The 20,647-nt window shown below is 42.5% G+C and overlaps 1 protein-coding gene across 1 annotated transcript in view; it reads left to right on the top strand.

Annotated features, from left to right (window-relative positions):
- The first annotated feature begins 1,105 nt into the window (after nt 1-1,105).
- Nucleotides 1,106-20,647, top strand: part of BCKDHB (branched chain keto acid dehydrogenase E1 subunit beta) — a 76,804-nt gene continuing 57,262 nt past the window's right edge. The window contains exons 1-6 of the mRNA XM_020797138.3: nt 1,106-1,342; nt 7,011-7,088; nt 8,384-8,452; nt 9,997-10,130; nt 11,313-11,468; nt 14,843-14,951. Of these exons, the coding sequence (XP_020652797.1) occupies nt 1,210-1,342; nt 7,011-7,088; nt 8,384-8,452; nt 9,997-10,130; nt 11,313-11,468; nt 14,843-14,951 (679 nt within the window). The 5' untranslated portion in view covers nt 1,106-1,209. The remainder of the gene's footprint in view (nt 1,343-7,010; nt 7,089-8,383; nt 8,453-9,996; nt 10,131-11,312; nt 11,469-14,842; nt 14,952-20,647) is intronic.

The raw sequence follows: 20,647 nt of genomic DNA, 5'->3' as shown, positions 1-20,647 counted from the left end.
AACTTATCTTCTTTTGGTGTCTGTAAAAAACCTGATTGACTTTTCGCAGAATAAACTCTGTATCTTCAGGAAGCTGCTTCCATACTTCCATACTTCTTTCAATTTATGGCTGTGAGCCTACTGTTTATTTAACCTGATTGCAAGGTACCAACCAATATTTGCACAGTTTAATTTTGGATCTTTAACTTAATTTCTTGAGATACTTACTCAATTATTACTGATTATGAACCAAGACTCATCTTTTGACCTTGTTCATACTTATGTCACTGAATTTATTGAGCAACATTTGTACATTGAAGTTATTAATCTAACCGTGATTTACTGTTTTCCCTATGAGCTGTCAAGTTGCCTCGGAGTTAGCTCAGTCCTAAGAATGAGCTGTCTCGAACAGGTCCTCTCTTCAGCTGCCCTGCCCAGACTCAAGCTTGTGGTTTCCTTTAGGGAGCAAGTCCACCTGGTGTTTGGTCTTTCTCTTTTCCTGCTGCCTTCCACCTTTCCCAGCATTTTTCCAGAGAATCTTGCTTTTTCATGAATGCCCAAAGTAGGACAGCCTCAATTTCATCATTTTTGTCTACAGAGATAGTTCAGGCCTGATTTGATCTCGGAGCCACTTGTTTTCCTGGCAGTGCAGGTTATCCGCAAAGTCCTCCTCCAGCATCACATTTCAAACGAACCATTTCCCCCCCCCCCCCCGCGATTACTCCATGCCATATGGCACTAGCAGACTCACAGAAATCTTTCTACTGTATTAGGTATAATACCAGAAAACGTTGATAAGCAAAACGTATATTTAATACTGCATATTTTAAGAGCCGCAAGGATTATATTTGCATAGTACTGGAAGAATTAAGAAGCACCTCCAGATAAAGAAATAATCAAAAAGATACTCGACTGCGCAGAAATGGACAATTTTCCCAATCCTTTTTCAACCATCCGTGCCTTTCCTCCTACCAACAAATCAGTACTCTCTCCTTGCGCATGCGGAGTACAGCACCTCTCTCTCTTTCCCCGCCTTCCAAGATAGGGACTTAACTCCGGCTTGACAGAACCCCGCCGTCCCAGCAGTAGAGGATTCTGATTGGTCCGTCCCCCGGTCGGCCCCACCACCAATGAGAATGCCCGACGCGCACCCCCGCCTCTTTACAACGCGCTGGCGTCGAGGATCGCGGATAGCCGGGCTGGTTCCGTGTCAGCGCGAGCGCCGGCGACATGGCGGTCGTGGGGGCCGTTCTGCGCAGGGCGGCGGTCTCGAGACCTCGGCTGCGCTTCGCCGGGGGAGCTCCGCCCCGCAGGCACGCGGCGCATTTCACGTTCCAGGCGGACCCGGAGCCCACCCAGTATGGTGAGCGCGCGCCGCGGCCCATCATCTTCTTCTCCTCGCTCGCGGGTTGCGCGCGGCCGTCCCGAGAAGGAAGGGGACGAGAGGCGCGGCGGCCGTCGCCGCCTGGCCACCGGCTCCTCTCGTCGGTCCCTGCAGTCCAAGGAGTAACAAGCACATGTTTCGGCAGTTTGGAAGCCACCCTCTCCTCTCCTCTCCCCACTCCCCCCCCCCGCCCCGCAGCCCCGGCTGCTCCTCAGGTTTGACCTGCCGGCTTATTGACTTAAGAGAAGGCATCCAAAACGGCAGTCCCCCCCCCTCCTGCCTCTCACACCGTCTGAAATGGTGTGGCCTGCTTTTATGATTATAGGAACACATAATGCACCTGCACGTATAGACTTGGGTCCGGTTTGCCCTCAGGTGTGGAGAAGGTCAGCTGTGGTTGCCCTGGAGCCTTGCCCCCCCCCCACTCTTGGGCTGAGCCCCTGAGGCCAGCGGAACCTCCTCCCACTTTCTAGCAGCGCTGCTGGAAGGCATGCAGTTCCTCGAATTCTGTTATTTGCTGGGGAGAAGTGGGAAGGTTCACAGTTTCCCCCTCCAAACTGGATTTGGGGCCCTGTGGGTTGAAAATGGTTTGGTAAAAAGGGAATAAAAGTACAGTATGTCAGGCTTACTGTATTTTCTTGGCACTTGCTTCTCCTTTGAAATTCAGATTCCCCTCTGTCAGACTGTTGTAGTACAAGGGGCAAAGAGGACAAAAGGACAATAATACTGTATTCTGAAGTTATCTGTGTGAAAGAGGGAATGTGGGTAGATGGAGCTTGTTGAGCGCAGGCAAATGTAACAGGCCTTCTGAAATTCTTTCCCTGGCATCCATAGTCAGAGGCAGAAGGTTATTATGAGGAGTCCCTGTAATCTGTCACTTTGGAGTAACTCTGTCTTTAAGGTAAGACCTTGAATGCTTCATTACTACAGTAAGTCTTTTTCTGGCCCTTATTGGTCTGGTATGAAAAGGCATTATTGGAAATCTAACACGCACATTTGTAGGAGGGAGAGACAAAAAAAAAGGATGCTCAATGAAACATTCCTAGCAGACACACATATATCCATGATGTATGCTTGATGTTTGCCGCTCTTGAAGCTCTGTAATGGCATCCATTTGCTTGCATAAATGAATTCAGGAGTTTTTTAAAAGTTTCTACAATACGTACATATACTTAGTAGTAGGCATCCTTCAGTCTCGAAAGACTATGGTATCGTGCTCTGTATGGAGGACTTGGAACAGCGTCTAGTGTGGCTGAGGAGGCCAATTCGAGAGTGACAATCCCTTCCACACTGGAGACAAATCCAATCTGTCCCCTGTCCAGCTCCCTGGTTTTGCTTCCTTTGTGACTTCCTCTTTGCCTCAGCCTGCTGGACAAGGGTCTCTTCAAATTGGGAGAGGCCGTGATGCACTGCCTGCCTCCAGGCTGAACGATCAGATGTCAGAGTTTCCCATCTGTTGAGGTCTATTCCTAAGGCCTTCAGATCCCGCTTGCAGATATCCTTGTATCGCAGCTGTGGTCTCCCTCTGGGGCGATTTCCCTGCACTAATTCTCCATATAGGAGATCCTTTGGAATCCGACCATCAGCCATTCTCACAACGTGCCCAAGCCAGCGTAGACGTCGCTGTTTCAGTAATGTATGCATGCTGAAAATTCCAGCTCGTTCTAGGACTACTCTATTTGGAACTCTGTCCTGCCAGGTGATACCAAAAATCCGTCGTAGGCAACGCATATGGAAGGTGTTCAGCTTCCTCTCCTGCCGGGCACAAAGGGTCCAGGACTCGCTGCAGTACAGGAGTGTGCTCAGGACACAGGCTCTATAGACCTGGATCTTGGTATGTGTTGTCAGTTTCTTATTGAGCCATACTCTCTTTGTGAGTCTAGAGAACATGGTGGCTGCTTTCCCAATGCGTTTATCCAGCTCGACATCTAGAGAGAGGGTGTCAGAGATGGTTGAGCCAAGGTACACAAAGTCATGAACAACCTCCAATTCTTGTGTGGAGATGGTAATAGAGGGAGGTGAGTCCACACCCTGGCCCATGACTTGTGTTTTCTTCAGGCTGATTGTTAGTCCAAAGTCTTGGCAGGCCTTGCTGAAACGGTTCATGAGTTGTTGGAGGTCTTCAGCAGAGTGGGCAACAATGGCTGCATCGTCTGCAAAGAGGAAGTCCCTCATGCATTTCAGCTGGACTTTGGTCTTTGCTCTCAATCTAGAGAGATTAAAGAGCTTTCCATCTGATCTAGTCCGGAGATAGACACCTTCTGTTGCAGTTCCAAAGGCATGCTTCAGCATGACAGCAAAAAAGATCCCAAAAAGTGTTGGTGCGAGGACACAGCCCTGTTTCACTCCGCTTCGGATGTCAAAGGGATCTGATGTTGAGCCGTCAAAAACTACAGTGCCTTTCATTCCATCGTGGAAGGACCTGATGATGTTAAGGAGACGAGGTGGACATCCAATCTTGGGAAGTATTTTGAAAAGGCCATCCCTGCTAACCAAGTCAAATGCTTTTGTAAGGTCTATGAAGGCCACTAAGAGTGGCTGTTGTTGTTCCCTGCATTTCTCCTGCAACTGTCGGAGGGAGAATACCATGTCAGTGGTGGATCTATTTGCTCGAAATCCGCACTGTGATTCCGGATAGACTCTGTCTGCAAGCACCTGGAGCCTCTTCAGCACAACACGGGCAAGCAGCTTCCCTACAACGCTAAGAAGAGAGATACCACGGTAGTTATTGCAGTCACCCCTGTCACCTTTGTTCTTGTACAACGTGACAATGTTTGCATCCTTCATGTCCTGTGGTACTCCACCTTCCCTCCAGCAGAGACAAAAGATTTCATACAGTTCGGTGATGATGATCTCCTTACCGCATTTCAGCACTTCAACAGGGATGTTGTCCCTTCCAGGTGCCTTGCCAGAGGTGAGGGAATCCAAGGCCGCATTTATTTCTGCTAGGGTTGGTTCGCTGTCCAGCTCTTCCAAGACAGGCAGGCACTCAATGTTATTTAATGCTTCTTCGGTTACTACATTCTTTCTGGAATATAGCTCGGAGTAGTGCTGCACCCAGCGTTCCATCTGCTGTGCTCGGTCCTGGATGATCACACCTGTAGTAGACTTCAAGGGAGCAGATTTCTTCTGTAATGGACCTAAGGCCTGCTTGATACCATCATACATTCCTTTGATGTTACCTGTGTCCGCTGCTATCTGTATCTGAGAGGAAAGCTGAAGCCAGTAGTCATTGGAGCATCTCCTGGCAGCCTGTTGGACTTGGCTACGAGCGGCTCGAAGAGCTTGCAGGTTGTACTCGCTAGGACAGGCTTTGTATGCTGCTAGAGCTCTTCTCTTATCCTCAATGGCTGGCATTAACTCCTCCGAATGGGCTTCGAACCAGTCAGCCATCTTTCTGGTCTTCTTGCCGAAGGTGGACAAGGCAGTGTTGTAGACAGTGTTCTTGAAGTGTTCCCATCGTTCAGGTGCATTTACATTTGCTGTACCTGGAAGGGTTTCCTCGAGTGCTTGGGCAAATTCCTTCACTTTTCTTTGATCGCGAGTCTTGTTGATGTCAATACGTGGTCTTCCTTCCTTTTTCATGTGATACAATTTCTTTGTTCGCAGTTTTACTCTACTACACACCAGGGAGTGATCAGTATCGCAATCAGCACTCTGGTAGCTGCGTGTGATCGTAACACTAGGAAGGCTAGAACGTCTAGTGAGGATCAAATCGAGCTGATGCCAATGCTTGGATCTTGGATGTCTCCAGGAAACTCTGTGTTGCAGCTTCGTATTAAAGAATGTGTTGCTGACACAGAGACCATAGTAACAGCAAAACTCCAGTAAGCGTTGGCCATTTTCGTTCATCTTTCCAATGCCAAAACGGCCTAGACAAGTGGGCCAAGAATTGTGATCAGCACCAACTCTAGCATTAAAGTCTCCAAGAATGAACAGTGACTCTCTTTCAGGGACTTTTTTGATAGTAGCTGCCAGATCGTCGTAGTAAATTGCATATTCATAGAGATATGACCTGTGATGTTTCAAAGTTTGCCCTTGATGGTGCTTTAATAGTTGCTTCAGTGAGGCTCTAGATGTATAATTTTTAAAATAAAACTATTAGTATGTAAGATCACCAGGTAGAAAGAAAAACAGGTTCTGTACAATATGCTGCATCTTCTAGTTAGTCTATTTGCTTAAATGCTTTAGGTTCCAATCCGATATACACCATGTACTGAGAAGTAAGCCCCATTAAACTCAGTGGGCTTACTTTTTTTAAGTAGACATGCATACAGTTTTGTTGTTAATCATAATTTTGCTTATACTATACAGATGGTAGTAGAACTGGAGGTGAAGCTGGATGAATGTTGATATGTACTGCAACACAGCCATAGATGTGCTTAGATAAAGGCAAATATAACACTGTACTTTTATAAGAGCTTCAGAAGGATCTGATACATCTGTACTGCTCTCTCTGTAAGGTAGTGGATGTACTGTAGGTTCTACTCTCTTGCTCCCAAAGAAGAAATTGTTCAGATATGTGACATTACTGAAGCACAGAACTGCTGGATAGCTCAGTGACTTAGATCTCTGGCTGTGGAGCCAGAGCTTGGGAGTTCAGTTCCCCACTGTGACCCCTTGACTTGATCTGGACTGGATGATCTATAGTGCGTAGTGGTTGAGTCCACCCAAATCCTTCGATGGAAAGAAGAGCTCTTTTCATCCATGGGAAGCTTGCTTTTGCTCCTGCAGAACTTTTCTGCTGTCTGAATAGAGAATAAGGTGAACCTTTGTACAGTAATTCCCATCTTCCGCTACATTCCTCCGTATCCCACAAGACTCTTCTTTCCGTTGATGGGGAATTCCAGAATAGCAGATGGAGTGATGGTTGCAAAGGGAAAGGTTGATACTGTACATGATAATCTACTTCCTCCCCTTATATCGCAGGGAGCATTTTGAAAGTGATTCTTCCATTAAATAATAGCTCTGAATTTATCCCAGAATTGAATGTACAGACAGTGCTGGTCTAGCTGGCAGAATAGCTCTGAGAATTAATTATCTGGAAATTCATTCCTGACTATCCTGCCTAAGAAAAAGAGCCAACCCGTGTAACCTTGGGCAGGCTGAAACTCCCAGAATAGCCCTCGAAGAAGGGAACGGTAAACAAACAGAATGGTAAACCTCTGAGTATTCTATGCCTAGGAAATCTTAGAAAGCATCAACGTGGGTCAGAATTGACTTGACAGCCCATAGTTTTTATTATTAGAGCTGATCTGCAACTTTTTTAGATCTGTAGTTCTGTCTTGAAGATGGTGGCATTATTTTATAGCAGTTTGACAGCTGTGCTTCAGTTTTCAATTTGGAATGGCTGCTTAGTTACAGCAACATTAATCTTGTTTTGAAGCTGATGTTAAAATGGTTTGTTGATTTCATTTTGTTACTGTTGTTGTTGTTTTGAAATTTATGCGCAAATATTGCGACCCTGACTGTATAGGAATATTCACTTGAAATAGTATACTTACCTATGTCATGCTGAGAATTGTTGGTTTAGAGACAGTTAAAGATTTGTACCATGCTGTCCTTAACCAGTATTTTGGTGTTTGGTGTTTAGCAGTTTTAAAAATTCAGTTAAACCATTTGCCTTTTTGAAATAATCTCTCCACAGGGCCAACACAGAAAATGAACCTTTTCCAGTCTATCACAAGTGCCTTGGATAATGCCTTATCCAGAGATCCTACTGCAGGTATAATATTTATACTGTGGTATTTATGAGATTTGCTAGAAGCCTCTTCTGTTTAGTTCATCTCTTCAATGTGCAGACTCCTGATCTTTTTACCCCTCATAGAACTGTTAGAGGTGTAAACCACCTGCTTGATTGGAGTAATCTGCAGTTGGAGGTTGGGCAATAGGTGTGTGAAAGACAGCGATTTCAGCAATCCAAAACACAATTTCTGCTTGTAGAGGACAAAAATGTTCCTGATTCAGATATGAAGAATAATGAATGTGGTTTCCCTTTTATCCAGCACAGAAGTAGCTGTGCTGGAGGAGATCAAAGGCCTGTCCATCTACCATTCTGTTCTCAGAATAGCGGTTCAGATATCTATAACAAGGAGGGGCCAAATGATTCCTCCAGACTGGATGTTTTTGTGTGACAATTTGAAGGGAAAGATAAGAAGTTGAAATTAATGTTGATTTTGCAGTAGAACAAGACTGCAGACTGTAAACCCCCCCCCCCACTTTTCCTCCCCCTTGATCCTAGAACTTGAAACCGAGTGCAGACATTTGGCCACTTTTGTTTTACTTTTGCAGTTTGAATCCTTCCCCCCCCCCCCCAGTTCGAAGAGATCCTTCAGAAGCTTTTCCAGCTGTCACTTTGTTATACATATCACGAGTAAGCTTGTATCATATTCTTTCTCCTGGTAGTTACAGTAAATAGCTGACCATAGATAGTTCACCTAAACTACATGCTGTTTAGGTGAACTTAATCATAGTCCAGATCACACACTTAACCAGAGGTAGCATTGAAACACTGTGCTATAGGAGTGGCATCAAATCACCTGCTCCATTACACAGCTTCTTTTGAAAGGTGAGTCTCTGTGTCTATTTGGAAAGGCTAGAGATTCTACTCTTAACTGCTCCTTTTCAGGAAAAGTGGTTCCATCTTTTATATATTCATATGTAAAGGACACGTACATTACAGGTTGAGTGTGATGTCAAAAGGTAGAGCTCATGCCAGTCTCCATCATTGCTGTTACTGAGTTAGAGACTTTTTTATGTAGAAGTTTGTGGCACTGTTAATCTACAGTTTTTCAGATCTGTAGATTACAGTAGGATTCTTAAAATATTTTTTGCTTTAATAAATCCACAAAGCAGTATTTGGAGACAGAAAGTGAAAAACTACTTTTAATGGCAGGAATTAGTGGCATTGTTTCATGGGCAAATTTGCATGTTGAATTTAAAGTTTCTTTTAATTGTTACTCTTTATTGATCGACCGCTTTTGCATTCTGGATAATCCGTTCTTCATTGTATATTTGCAGTAATATTTGGGGAAGATGTATCCTTTGGTGGTGTCTTCAGGTGCACTGTTGGCTTGAGAGACAAATATGGTGAGCTTGCATCTTGTGTGATACCTAGTCTTGGATGGCTATTTGTTTTTCTAATTGTATCAAAATACAAAAAAAAATCTGTATACAAATTCAACTTGAGAGCTTTTGTTTCTGTCTAGCAGAGTGGTAAGAACATTCAGTGTTAGCAGCTGACCTTAAAAAAAAAAAGAGAACTGTTTTCTATTCTCATAACTGTGTTTTTATTTGCTATCAATGCAACTATATTATAAAGCAGAAAACTATCCAAACAAATTGGAGATTTTAGATGCCTAGAGATAATACCTTGCAGGTTAATGTGTTTAGGGCTTAAGAAGAATAACTACACAAGTCCTGTGGAAGCACAGGAAAAGAAAACTTCTGTATCTTTCTCCTACTTGGTTTTCTTAGTATGCTAGTGTGCAGTCATCAATCATTCTTACTCTGTAATAGTGAATTCAAATGGTGAATGGAGATGGAGCGACAGCACCAAGAAACAAGAGGAAGATATTTGTAGGGCAAACTATAAATGCTGCAGTCAATGACATGTTTTGTAATGCAGCATTAGCAAGCAATGACCAGCATAGTCTATTGTAAAACACGGTTTTGCAAACTATTATTTCCTTTTCTTTCTGTAATCCAGTTTGCGGACTATAATGCTCTTGTCCAGGTATTTTAAGTGTACTTCTGTTACTGAGCATGCCTGTTGTAAGTATTGTCTGAAAAAAGGGTATGTTCTTTAGTTTTTCCACAAATGCATTGAACTCTAATTTTACATGTCAACTTTTATATGATGAGTTGCAGTCAGACTAGTGTTATTCAAAATAAATGTATTAACAGTCATGGAATAAATTAAATATAACTATTGTGAGTTCCTATGATCTTTGTGAGCCTACTCCAGATATGGATCCAGCCCAACATAGTTTGGGTTTTTAAATGAGTAAACTAAGTTTGGGTTTAATAAATGAATTGCAGTAGCATATATTAGAGTTTTCCCCAGTTGCTCATTATTCCTCAGAAAAGGCGTTTTCTGGCTTCAGAATTTAAAAAGGTTTTTGTTATTTTTATTTTATCTATTTATTTATTTATTTGATTTTTACTCCGCCCCTCTAGACAACATCTACTCGGGGCGGCTATTGACTCCCAACACTTCTAATTTTGAAATAATTAATAAAATAATTATCCTTAATGTCTCTCTAACTGTGAAATAAGTAATACAATAATTGTTATGTCACAGAATCTGTGTTTTATTGGATACCACGGCCAAAATCTTCTTAAAGAAGGATGCGGAATATTTTCTGACAGGGGATATTTTGTGTAGCAAAGAATTCTTCCTTCTTCTCTGCCCCTCCACTACTATGCAGTGAAATTGTTAGACATTCTGTAGGATAGAAAAAGTTTTTACTTGCCAAAAATCACCCACTAATGGTGACGTTATTACCCTTCTACAGACATAAATCAACAGGATTTGGGCATATGTATCCAGATATATCTTTTATGCTGTTATCTGCAAAAGTATGCACGTTTATTTTTGCATGATATTTTATGAAAATCTCTTCTTTTTTCAGGTAAAGATAGAGTGTTCAATACCCCCTTATGTGAACAAGGAATTGTAGGATTTGGCATCGGAATTGCTGTCACTGGAGCTACTGCCATTGCAGAAATCCAGTTTGCGGACTATATTTTTCCTGCCTTTGATCAGGTTAGTTCAAACTTTGGAACACTGAGCACAAGGGGGGAAATTAATCATTATGAATCTGTTTCCCATCATATCAATGATAATGGTTAGAGATTAGATTCAACATGATCACAGATGAAGCAGCTTCTTAAGTATATTTGCGCTAGGTAGAATTGCTAAAACATTGGTGATTTCTTGGATATTGTGAGAAACACCAAAGGTTTATGAATGCTCTGGTCTTTGCTGCTGCTCCCTGTCACATGTCAAAGGGGGATTCATGTCACTCATGTACAGATGCTTCTACCTCAGCAGAGGTCTCTCCAGGTAGATGTGTGATTTTCATTTTATGAGTGACAAAACATGTTGGAAACTAAAGGTGTGAAAGTATTTGTAAGATCCTTTACATCTAATAATGTGTCAGTATCCTCTGTGAAAAGAGAGCAAAGTGGGACATCAGCCGAAAATTCTCTTTCTGTAATACTTGGGTTCAGCTTGAGACTTCAGTGGTTGCATACTTAACAAAATGTGTTGTATGAGTAAAATGATAGATATCATTTGAAACTCCAAGATAATTTAAAATTTCCCTCTATGTAGGAGATGTATCAGGAAATTGTGTTATGGTGTCTTTAGGTGGCTCAAATTAATGATTTCAAGACTAAGGAGATCAGTATCACCATGTCTTAGTATTTGGGTGAAGTTTCAAGTTGCCAAAGGGAAATACAGTCTGATGTGATGGAAGTTCCCTTCCCTTCTCGTCTGCAGACACCTTTGTTCCCTAAAAAGCTTTCCCAGGTGATATTTGGGGGTGGGGCGCTGTTGAACATGGTGTGTTCTCTCATACAGACCTTCAGTGGGAGAAAATGGTTGTCAAAATTAGCATTTTGTACAAGTGGTGCGAGATTCCTCTGCTTGGTTTCAGGGAATTCATCCATCCTTTACCAGTCCTGTTAGATTCCATGTGCCATGTCTGAGAGATTCCTGATTCTCTGAAGAAGCTTTTTAAGGTAGAGGAGAAAAGAAAGATCCGCTGTGTAAAGTGCCTTCTAACATGTGGAGTATTGTGTTATCAACTATGGTTTTAGATTTGGGCTGTGTTGTTTCTGTTTAATATTGTTTAGTTGAGCATCAATTATTCTAAAATGTAATGTGTGTAGAGAGATGTACAGGCACTATTAAATATAAATATATGCATATTTTCCCCTTCAGATTGTTAATGAGGCAGCAAAATATCGGTATCGTTCTGGAGATCTATTTAACTGTGGAAGCCTGACAATAAGAGCCCCTTGGGGTTGTGTGGGTCATGGTGCATTGTACCATTCCCAGTCACCAGAAGCCTTTTTTGCACACTGTCCCGGACTGAAGGTACAGTAAATAGGTAGATAAATTTTATCGTAACTGATGTGCATTTATACTTATGGTGTCTGTTTTCCATGGAATTTGATCTGTGGCTTAAAGGATTTTTGCATTTGGATCTGGTGGTGTACATGGAATGTCTGAGGGTTTGTCTACACGGCCGGATTGGAGTGGGCTAAATAGGATTGCTAGGAGGCTTGGTATGGTGTTTGGTGCAATCCATTCGGTGCGATCCTCAAGCCACTCTTAGTTGACCACATCAACCTGTGGTCAATTTGCCAATAGTGTGAAGTGTCTCAAGAAGAAAACCACTTCATGATATTGGTAAATTAAATAATTCCTTGGCTCCATAGAGCAGCTAAGGAAATGGAAAACATTTTTAAAGTGTGTGTTAGAGCAGAAAACAAGTGCTTTAAAAATAGCATGAGGTATGTATGTTTACAAATTGTGTGTATTAGATTCGTGTATGAGGTATTCCTATCTAATACACACATACTCAATGCTGTTTTTAAGTGATGCAGCGTTTATTTGCTGCTCTAATACAAAGTTTAATTTTTTTTCATTTCCTTGGCCCCATCGCAGACCTGAGGAAGTATTTAATTTGCCAATAGCATGAAATGCTCTTTATGATATTGGCAGATTAAAAGAAGAAAAGTTGCTTTGGTTTGTTTCCATCTTGTTTTTGCAAGAAATGGACCAAAGCAGAGCAATCGTTGTTGTTGTTGTTTAGTCATTAAGTCATGTCCGACTCTTCGTGACCCCATGGACCAGAGCACGGCAGGCTCTTCTGTCTTCCACTGCCTCCCGGAGTTTGGTTAAATTCATGTTGTTAGCTTTGATGACACTGCCCAACCATCTCATTCTCTGTTGTCCCCTTTTCCTCTTGCCTTCACACTTTCCTAACATCAGGGTCGTTTCCAGGGAGCTTGAGCTTGTTTGGAGGTTCTAGCAGGGGAGCGCAGCTATCGTATACCCTTGACCGAAGAACGGTACACTCCTTCTATCTGGGATGGTCGTCCTCTTCCACCGAGCGCACAGCTTCGGGAGGGACGCACATGGAGCGGTGAGGGAGGAAGGGGACACCCGCCTAGCCAGCCAGATCAGCCGAATCAACCCTGGCGATCAATGGGGTGACAGATGTCGCAGCCAGATCGCCCTCACATCTTCTCTTCTCATGAGATGGCCACAGTATTGGAGTCTCCGCTTCAGGATCTGTCCTTCCAGTGAGCACTCAGGGTTGATTTCCTTCAGAATGGATAGGTTTGTTCTCCTTGCAGTCCAGGGGACTCTCAAGAGTCTCCTCCAGCACCACAGTTCAAAAGCATCAAATTTTCGGCAGTCAGCCTTCTGTATGGTCCAACTCTCACTTCCATACATCACTACTGGAAAAACCATAGCTTTGACTATGTGGCTCTGGAGGCTGCCTGGGCTTGCCTCGCAAAGCTTGCTCCTCTATCATGGTGGGGGTAGCTGCTGCTGCTGAGTGCGCCTTTTTTTGAGGGGGGGCTCAGAGGAAGGTTGCCGGACCTCTGTGTGTTTGTGTGCATGCATGTGCGTGCGCACCTGTGGAGGCCCCGCCTCATTCTGTTTAATTTCACGGGTACCAGTGGGTGCTTTTCTCCTTCGGCAAGGAGAATTCTGTGAAGGTTTTTTAATTTTATTTTATGTCATGCCCTCCTCCCCCCGGCTAGGCGGTCGCAGGTGCTCCCTCCCTTTTCCGCTTCTTCATCCTGCTGCTGCTGCTGGTGGTGGTGGTGAAGAAGGAACTGGAGGGGGTAGTGGCCTGCGACAAGGGCTCGCGCACCCCTCCTCCTCCTCGGAGCCCCACCTGGGCTAAGGAAACTCCTGGGTGGCTTCCTCGGGCTCTTGGTCCGCTTGGCGGAAAATCTGATGCGGCCCAGCCTCACCCAGCCTCTGCCTCCAGCGGCCCCCAGATAAATTGAGTTTGAGACCCCTGATCTAAGGAGCCTATTCAGACCAGGGGAAAGTGTAACCAAGGTGGAGGATATATCAGGGATCTCCTGTTAACTCTCCTCAGACTGAAGAAGCTACTTGGATGAGTAGCGAAATGTTTCAACCTAATAACAAAGAAGTCCAGTTACAATGACTCAACTTCCAGATAACCTCACCTAGATGACTAAGAATCTTCACAGATACCATGGAGTCATATTCAGTGCTGCAATTGATAAATGTTATCACAAACCAATTGTAGCGTTCACCAATCTACATGGATCTGGCAGAATTATGGCAATACAATATGCTCTCAGTCTAGAATTGTTAATTTTGAATAAGGTCCATAAACCAGTTATTAATAAATCTCCATGTCACAAAGATCACTGGCAGCTTGTCTCCAAATATCAGGAACAAGCAGTATAGAATATCTGGAAACATGATATATGTAGTTGTAGAAGGGGTAGCCGTGTTAGTCTGTGCAAGCATTGCACAATAGAAATAATAAGTAAAAATTAAAATTAAAAAAAGAAAAAAATGTGGTGGCACTTTAAAGACTGATGAACTGGATTTGTCCACAAAAGCTCGTATTAAAAAAAGATAAAAGTTAGTATTTAAGGTGCCACCACTTTTTTTTGTCTTTTTAAAACTTTTTATTTAAATTTTGCTTCTATCTATAATTGATGTAGATTACTGTGAAGTACAGCCAGACCTGTCTAAAATATATTTAGTTTTGAGAATTTATGTAACTTAATGATAAGGTAATGTTTGAGTGCTTTGATTCTGAGGAGCTGTTTAGTCACAGTTGAGGAGAATGGTTTTATCCTCAGAATTTTGCCCTGTAGTTTTGTCCACTGCCACAGCAAGCCATGTGTTAGTTTAAAAGCAGTTTAGGTCCATGAATTATTAGTTTTCTGTGGACAAAACTCCAGAGATTTCAGCTGATTTTCTAGTGGATTTTCATATACAGTGGTGCCTTGCAAGACAATTGCCTCGGTGGATGAAAAACCCGCAAGACGATTGGTTTTAGCGATCCCTATGGTGCCTCGCAAGACGGTTTTTTCTATGACTATGCTTCACAAGATTTTTCCCCCCGAGCTCAATGCTTCGCAAGATGAATAAATTTCATTTGTCTTGCGAGGTTCCCATAGGGAACCTTGCAAAACAATTTTTTCGCAATACAGCGATTTTCGCGGAATGAATTAAAATCGTCTTGCGATGCACCACTGTATCTACAAATTATTGTACAGTGTCATTAGTTTATCCAGGAGTGTGATTTCCTTAATTTTTTTCTTAAGCCCATACCTTCTGGACTGCTAATAATGGCAAAATCTTAACTATTATGTTCTCTGTTTGCTTCATTCATTCATTCTTGCTTTCTTTCATTAATTCATCTATCCATCCATCCATCAATTCAATTTTTTTTCTTTAAGATTGTTGTTCCAAGAGGTCCTGTTGAAGCCAAAGGACTGTTGCTATCATGCATAGAAGATAAAAATCCCTGCATCTTCTTTGAACCTAAAATACTTTATAGAGCAGCAGGTAAAATATTATTTTTGCTATGCACAGCCTAAAAATAAAGAAGTGTGATCTGTATTTGCATATGAGATATTATGCTATATTTCGGTAGGCATATTCATGTCAAAAAGTTATCTGATATTAGTATGAATGCAAACATAGTTGGATGGTCAGATTGTGGTGTGATGTTACATCTTTTCGGAATGAAGAAGGAATGTTCTATGCCCACTGGAGTTTTTTTATTTACGATCAGGAGATATTTCACTGTCCTACTTTAGAAGTTACAATACTGGCTAAAGAACCTGGCCAAGGAAACTAGCCATTGAGGTTGAGGAGCTTTATGCATCCAGTAAATGCAACTTCAAATCTAACATTGTTATGCCTGCCTTGAAGTGTGTATAAGAGTATTCATAAATTGTGACATTGGCCAAAATTCTGTTGGTGTAAAGTTACACGGCAGAGCCAGTTGATATCATTATCCAGTGCTGGTAATATTTCATTTAGATGGATGGAAAACTTTCTCTCTGCCTGTCAGTCTATGAATACTCGCCTTTCAAATAATAACGTTGAAAGCAAACAGTGCATTCAACCCAAATATTTAATGTTGACTTTTCACAAAGTATACTATTATGAGCAAAACAAACACATTTTAACAGCAAGAAAGTAGAAACCTTTTATTTTTGAAGATGAAAGGGTTTGTTGATGGGGACAAAATACAAAGGTAGCTTCAATGCACACTCAGAATTTGCAGTTAGTTCCCACTTGTGAGATTTTGGGGAGTGTGTGAAGACATCTTTTCAAGTGGAACTTTTAAACTATTTTAATGCTTATCATGGTGATTTTTATTAACTCTGTAGTTTGATTTGTTTTTTTAGCTTGTGCTCAATTTTTTAGTGGAACAGTGAGCTAAGAATGTAATAAATAGCTAATCCTTATCAATTTGGGCACTTCCTAGCAAATCTGTGAATCTTTAAATTTAGAATGCTGCTACATGGTATTATACAAATTGCTTTTAAGAAAACATTTAAAATAAAGGTGTTTGTTTATTTTTAAAATGTAATCTTGCACACTGACCAGAGTACATACACAGGATCAAAAGCATGCAGTGCTAATTCAATGGAAAATATTAGTCATCTTGGCATTATCTTGGTTGCCTTGTAGAGAGAATCTGCTTATGACCTTTTCAGATTCATTTAATTCTACCATGTATGACATTAGTGGTGTAGAAATAAATGACTTGCATCAACAGTTGTTATAGTGACATGGCAGGTAAGATGGAAAAAACTAGTTGTTTTTAGTCATTGTTCAAAATGTTCTGTCATACAGGTGTTGAGATGTTTTCCTATTTGCAAGTAGTGGGAAATAAAGTTAAATGTTTTGTGAGCCACCCCCGCCGCCCCTTCCATGATGCAAGGGGTGAGTCTTTGCAGATTAAAGGGCTTCATTAACAGAGGGAAGGGGAGAAAACAACTTGCACAAAATCTCTTGCACAGAATTGGGTCCAGCTTGACCCTGAACAGAAATAGGAAATAGACCCAGGCCCTGACAGCCAGTGGGTACATAGTTCTTTGCAGACCCATGACCTTGTGGACTGCTAATTGAAAAAGTCCTTAACAAGACTGGGCCCCTCCCGGCCAGGTGCAACACAGTCCTTGTCAGACCCAGGCTCTGCCACAGTGGAGATGAAAGAAGTCCTTGTAGACTCAGGCCCCTCTGGACAGGGAGCAGACAAGTCCAGAACTAGGTCTAGCTCCTACAGTAAGCCACAGACCCTAGTCCAACAAGTCAACACAATTTTATGGGCACCAGTAAGTTGCTTCACTCCCAGAGTTCCTAAATCCAGCTTGCTCAGTACGTCTCTTAAGGAAAATCTTAAGGAAAACCGCCAGGAACTGCAGGTAGGAGGTACCCTGCCCTTCCGAGGCCACACACCCCTAATCCTTCATCCCGGACAGGAGGAATGTTTGTACATACACCCCCTCCTGGGCGGCACGACTGGAGACCATGAAAAAACTGCTTTGTGAGATGGCTGGGTGGATGGCGTTGAGGCAGCGATCAGGCTGAGTGTGGTATCTGGAGAACCAGGGCTCAATATGGGAGTACAGGGGACCAGCTGCTTACCTGTTTTGTCCCCAGCAGCACCTGGCATCTTTCTAGACACCTCACCCCGTCTCATCTTACCCTGGCAGCTTCTTCAGGTGTTGCTGCCAGCCCTCTTTGCAGTGGCTCGCCATAGACTTCTCCTTGCTTGTGTACAGCCCAGTCTTCCATGTTTTTCCAGTGATCCTCCTCCCACTCTGAGTCTTCCGGTCTGCCTTTTGTCCCCAACCCAGCCATCTCCACAGCAGTGCCTCCCAGGCCAACAGTGGCTTTCTCCTCAGCCTCACCCCAGGGCCCAGCTGTAGCAGTGGAGAAAGTGCGCGCACAGTGTCTGACGAGGTGGTCTGCCTATTACCTCACAGTTCTGCAAAATGTATGAATTAGCTGAACACCCATGTAGTCAGTCTCTTACTGCAGTTAGCAACAAGATTCTAGCCTTTCTATAAATATTTTAGATATAGTACATTGTTTTCAGTGAAGATGTTCAAGACTTTTGCTAGTGGATAGGATTATGTGCAGTACTGTACATATAATATTGAAATTCTGTGCCTATGAAAATGAAGTTGCACAGTGGTATAAATGTGGACAGTTGGGTAAATCTGTGTAATTCTTTCATTGAACATTGCGCTGATTTATGCTGTATGCTCAATGCAGAAAGTGGAAACCTAACTCTGATTAACATGAATCTGATGACTTGCTGGAGCCCTCCATTTTTGAGCAGTGGTAGGATATTGCACAGCAAGGGCAGGTTTCTTTAACAGCTTCATCTGGTACAAGCCTCTTTCTCTAAGGAAACCTTTGTTATCTCTCTCAACCATGGTGTTAGCCCCAGACTGGATTAGCCAGGAAGAACAAGGATTGAGAGTAAGCAAGTGCTAGCCTTCACCACTCCAAACACAGTCCACATCCTCGAGATCTGTAGGCTGAAGAGAATACCCACTAACAAATGACTGTCCAAGTCACATCAGCCTGACCTCCTCCAGTGTTGGGGTCTAAATCAAGGTGAAAGTGGCAGGCTATGTCTGCAAAAATTGCTCACACTGAGCGGCCAGCTGCTTTGGCAAACATATGCCTTGTGCAGGTTGGAAAATCACTGCTAGTCTCTGTGTGGATGTGATGGTAGTTGAGACGGGAAATTTCTTAGCTGCGTTTGGTGCTAAGAAAGTTCGTGTCAGATGGCGTTTAGTCCATTTGTGGTCTGATTTGTCCATGAGTTTTCCTTCAGTGATGCTCTAGTTGCTGTTGCTTCTCTTTCCTTGCCCTCAGCTGCTTGCTGCCCTAGATGCAGGTGCAGCTAATTTACAGCAGGTTTATGTCCTATGTGTGTGTGACTGCAGTGTCAGAGTTGCTGCCAAATAATAAGATTTTGAAACAACAGCGTGTAGACAGGGCCTCACTGTTCACTGTGCAAAATGTTCCTTTTCCATAACAGCTGCCTCTTGCAGCATTAATGTAGGTATACCAGGGGAAACTGGCAATTACTTTCAGAAAATTTTACTATATTGCAGTGTATAGGTTACTAGAATGACAAAAATGGCACGTGCAAACTATAAATTGGAAATGCCTGGTCTGAAATAATTACTTCAGTAGAGTTGTGTAATTAAATACAGATGTCACGGAGTGCATGTAAAGCAGCGAGAAAGAGATTATGGCAGAACTATAAGCAATTCTATATTAAGACACTTTTCTAATTTCCCTGATGCTTCTCTGTATTGATGTAAACTAAGGAGTCTAATTGGAATTCTTAAAAGCTAGAAGCTTGTTTTGTTTTGTTTTATTTTATCAGGAGGGTTAGTTAGGAAAGTTCTGTCATATTGGATAGGATAAGAAAATCTAGGCTTTAAATATTTGAGTATTTCTGGCTTCTAATTGTACCTTGCCACTGTCTCGTCTAAGCCACAGCTGGAAATTTGGAGACTTTCTGGAATTGCATGCAGTTTGATCGTAGGTAGGCTGTAGAAGGAATTTTTAGAAGTGTGCAACTCCAGCTGCGCAGGAGAAGCTCTTTCTGTGATGGAGATCCTTTGGATCCAAGCCAGTGACTTCAGGACATGTTCCAAACCATAGCAGTCTTCTTGAAGTTTTGGTGCCCCCTTTGAATAGCTAACTTACAAATGTATATGAAGTCAAGCTTTAAAAATAGGAAGTTTTTTTTTTAATTCTGGCACTTTAATAAAATTCTTAAAAGGTAGGCTTGAATCATATGAGCAATGGAAATGTGTGCGTTTGTGGGGAATCTGGAAGCATTTTGTGTTTTACTAATAGATTTATATAACAGCACTTGCCCTAGTGACTCATTCTCGTCAAGTTATCAGTGTTAGCATTAACAGTATGAAAATGAAGTTTCTATGTGTTAATACTGTAGGTGTACAGTGGTCTTTGGAGACTGCTAATCCATCCAGGTGGTCCTCAGTGCGTGGGATGCTATAGGATTCAATTCAGTCCTGGTGCACTTTAACTTTCCCAAAGATTTGGAGTGGGATAAGACCCGTATACTGATGGCAGCCCTTGCTCTTGTTCCTGCCATATTATCCTAGAGTTACAACAGATATTTCAGGTCACTTGTAGGTTAAAAAGTGGCTTTGTGGGTAGGGAAAAATTGGTTGTTGTAGGTTTTTTGGGCTGTTTGGTTGTGTTCCGAAGGTTTTTCTTCCAAACGTTTTGCCAGTCTCTGTGGCTGGTATCTTCAGAAGACAGGAGTTAGAACTCTGTTGTGATAAGGGGGGAGATGATCTGTTACTGTGGCTGATGGGTGTCATTAACCAGTCAATCAATCAGTCACAGTGACAGATCATCTCCCCCCTTATCACAACAATACACCCATAACAAAAAACACCTGGATCACCATAATCACCCAATCTCCTGAAAAGGACAAAAAGCTGATCCCACGCCTACAAACACTCAACTACACTACACCAGAACACAGACTGTCCTCCTGTCCTCTGAAGATGCCAGCCACAGAGACTGGGCAGAAAAACCTTCAGAACATGGCCAAATAGCCTGAAAAACCTACAACAACCATCGGATCCCAGCCATGAAAGCCTTCGAGAATACAGGGGAAAAATTGATTTACTATAATCAGATTTTGGTTAGAATTGTATTTTTAAAATTTTAAATGCTAACTTTCTCGGAAGAATAATTACCTTAGTATTAAATAATGTATCACCTGAAATTACTGTATATCTCACCTTTCTCCCAAAGTGGCATTGGTCAAAATTCTGTTGGTGTAAAGTTACACGGCAGAGCCAGTTGACATCATTATCCAATGCCAGTAATATTTCATTTAAATGGATGGAAAACTTCCTCTCTGCATGTTCTGAGGCTTCCTAGAACCCCGGAGCCTTGGGACGGGGTGAGGAAGCCCTTGATATCAAACATCACAGCCAGTGGTCCCAACTCCAGTGGAGGTAATCTGTTGGCAGTTTTTGACAATTAAAGTCTTCCCACCCCACTCCATCTCATCCTGAGCTTTGTAAAGACTGCCTCAGGGTGAAAGGGAGGCATAGGGAGCCTTGTAACGTGAATTGGGGGAGATAGGGAGCCTTTAATTAATTTAAATTAAATATCACTATCACTGGATGATGATATTGTCTGGCTCCACAGCATAACTTTACACCGAC

Source organism: Pogona vitticeps, chromosome 1, assembly GCF_051106095.1.
Source record: "Pogona vitticeps strain Pit_001003342236 chromosome 1, PviZW2.1, whole genome shotgun sequence".
Classification (NCBI taxonomy): Eukaryota; Metazoa; Chordata; class Lepidosauria; order Squamata; family Agamidae; genus Pogona; species Pogona vitticeps.
Note: the sequence above shows the minus strand (reverse complement) of the source record. Positions and strands in the feature narration are given on the sequence as shown.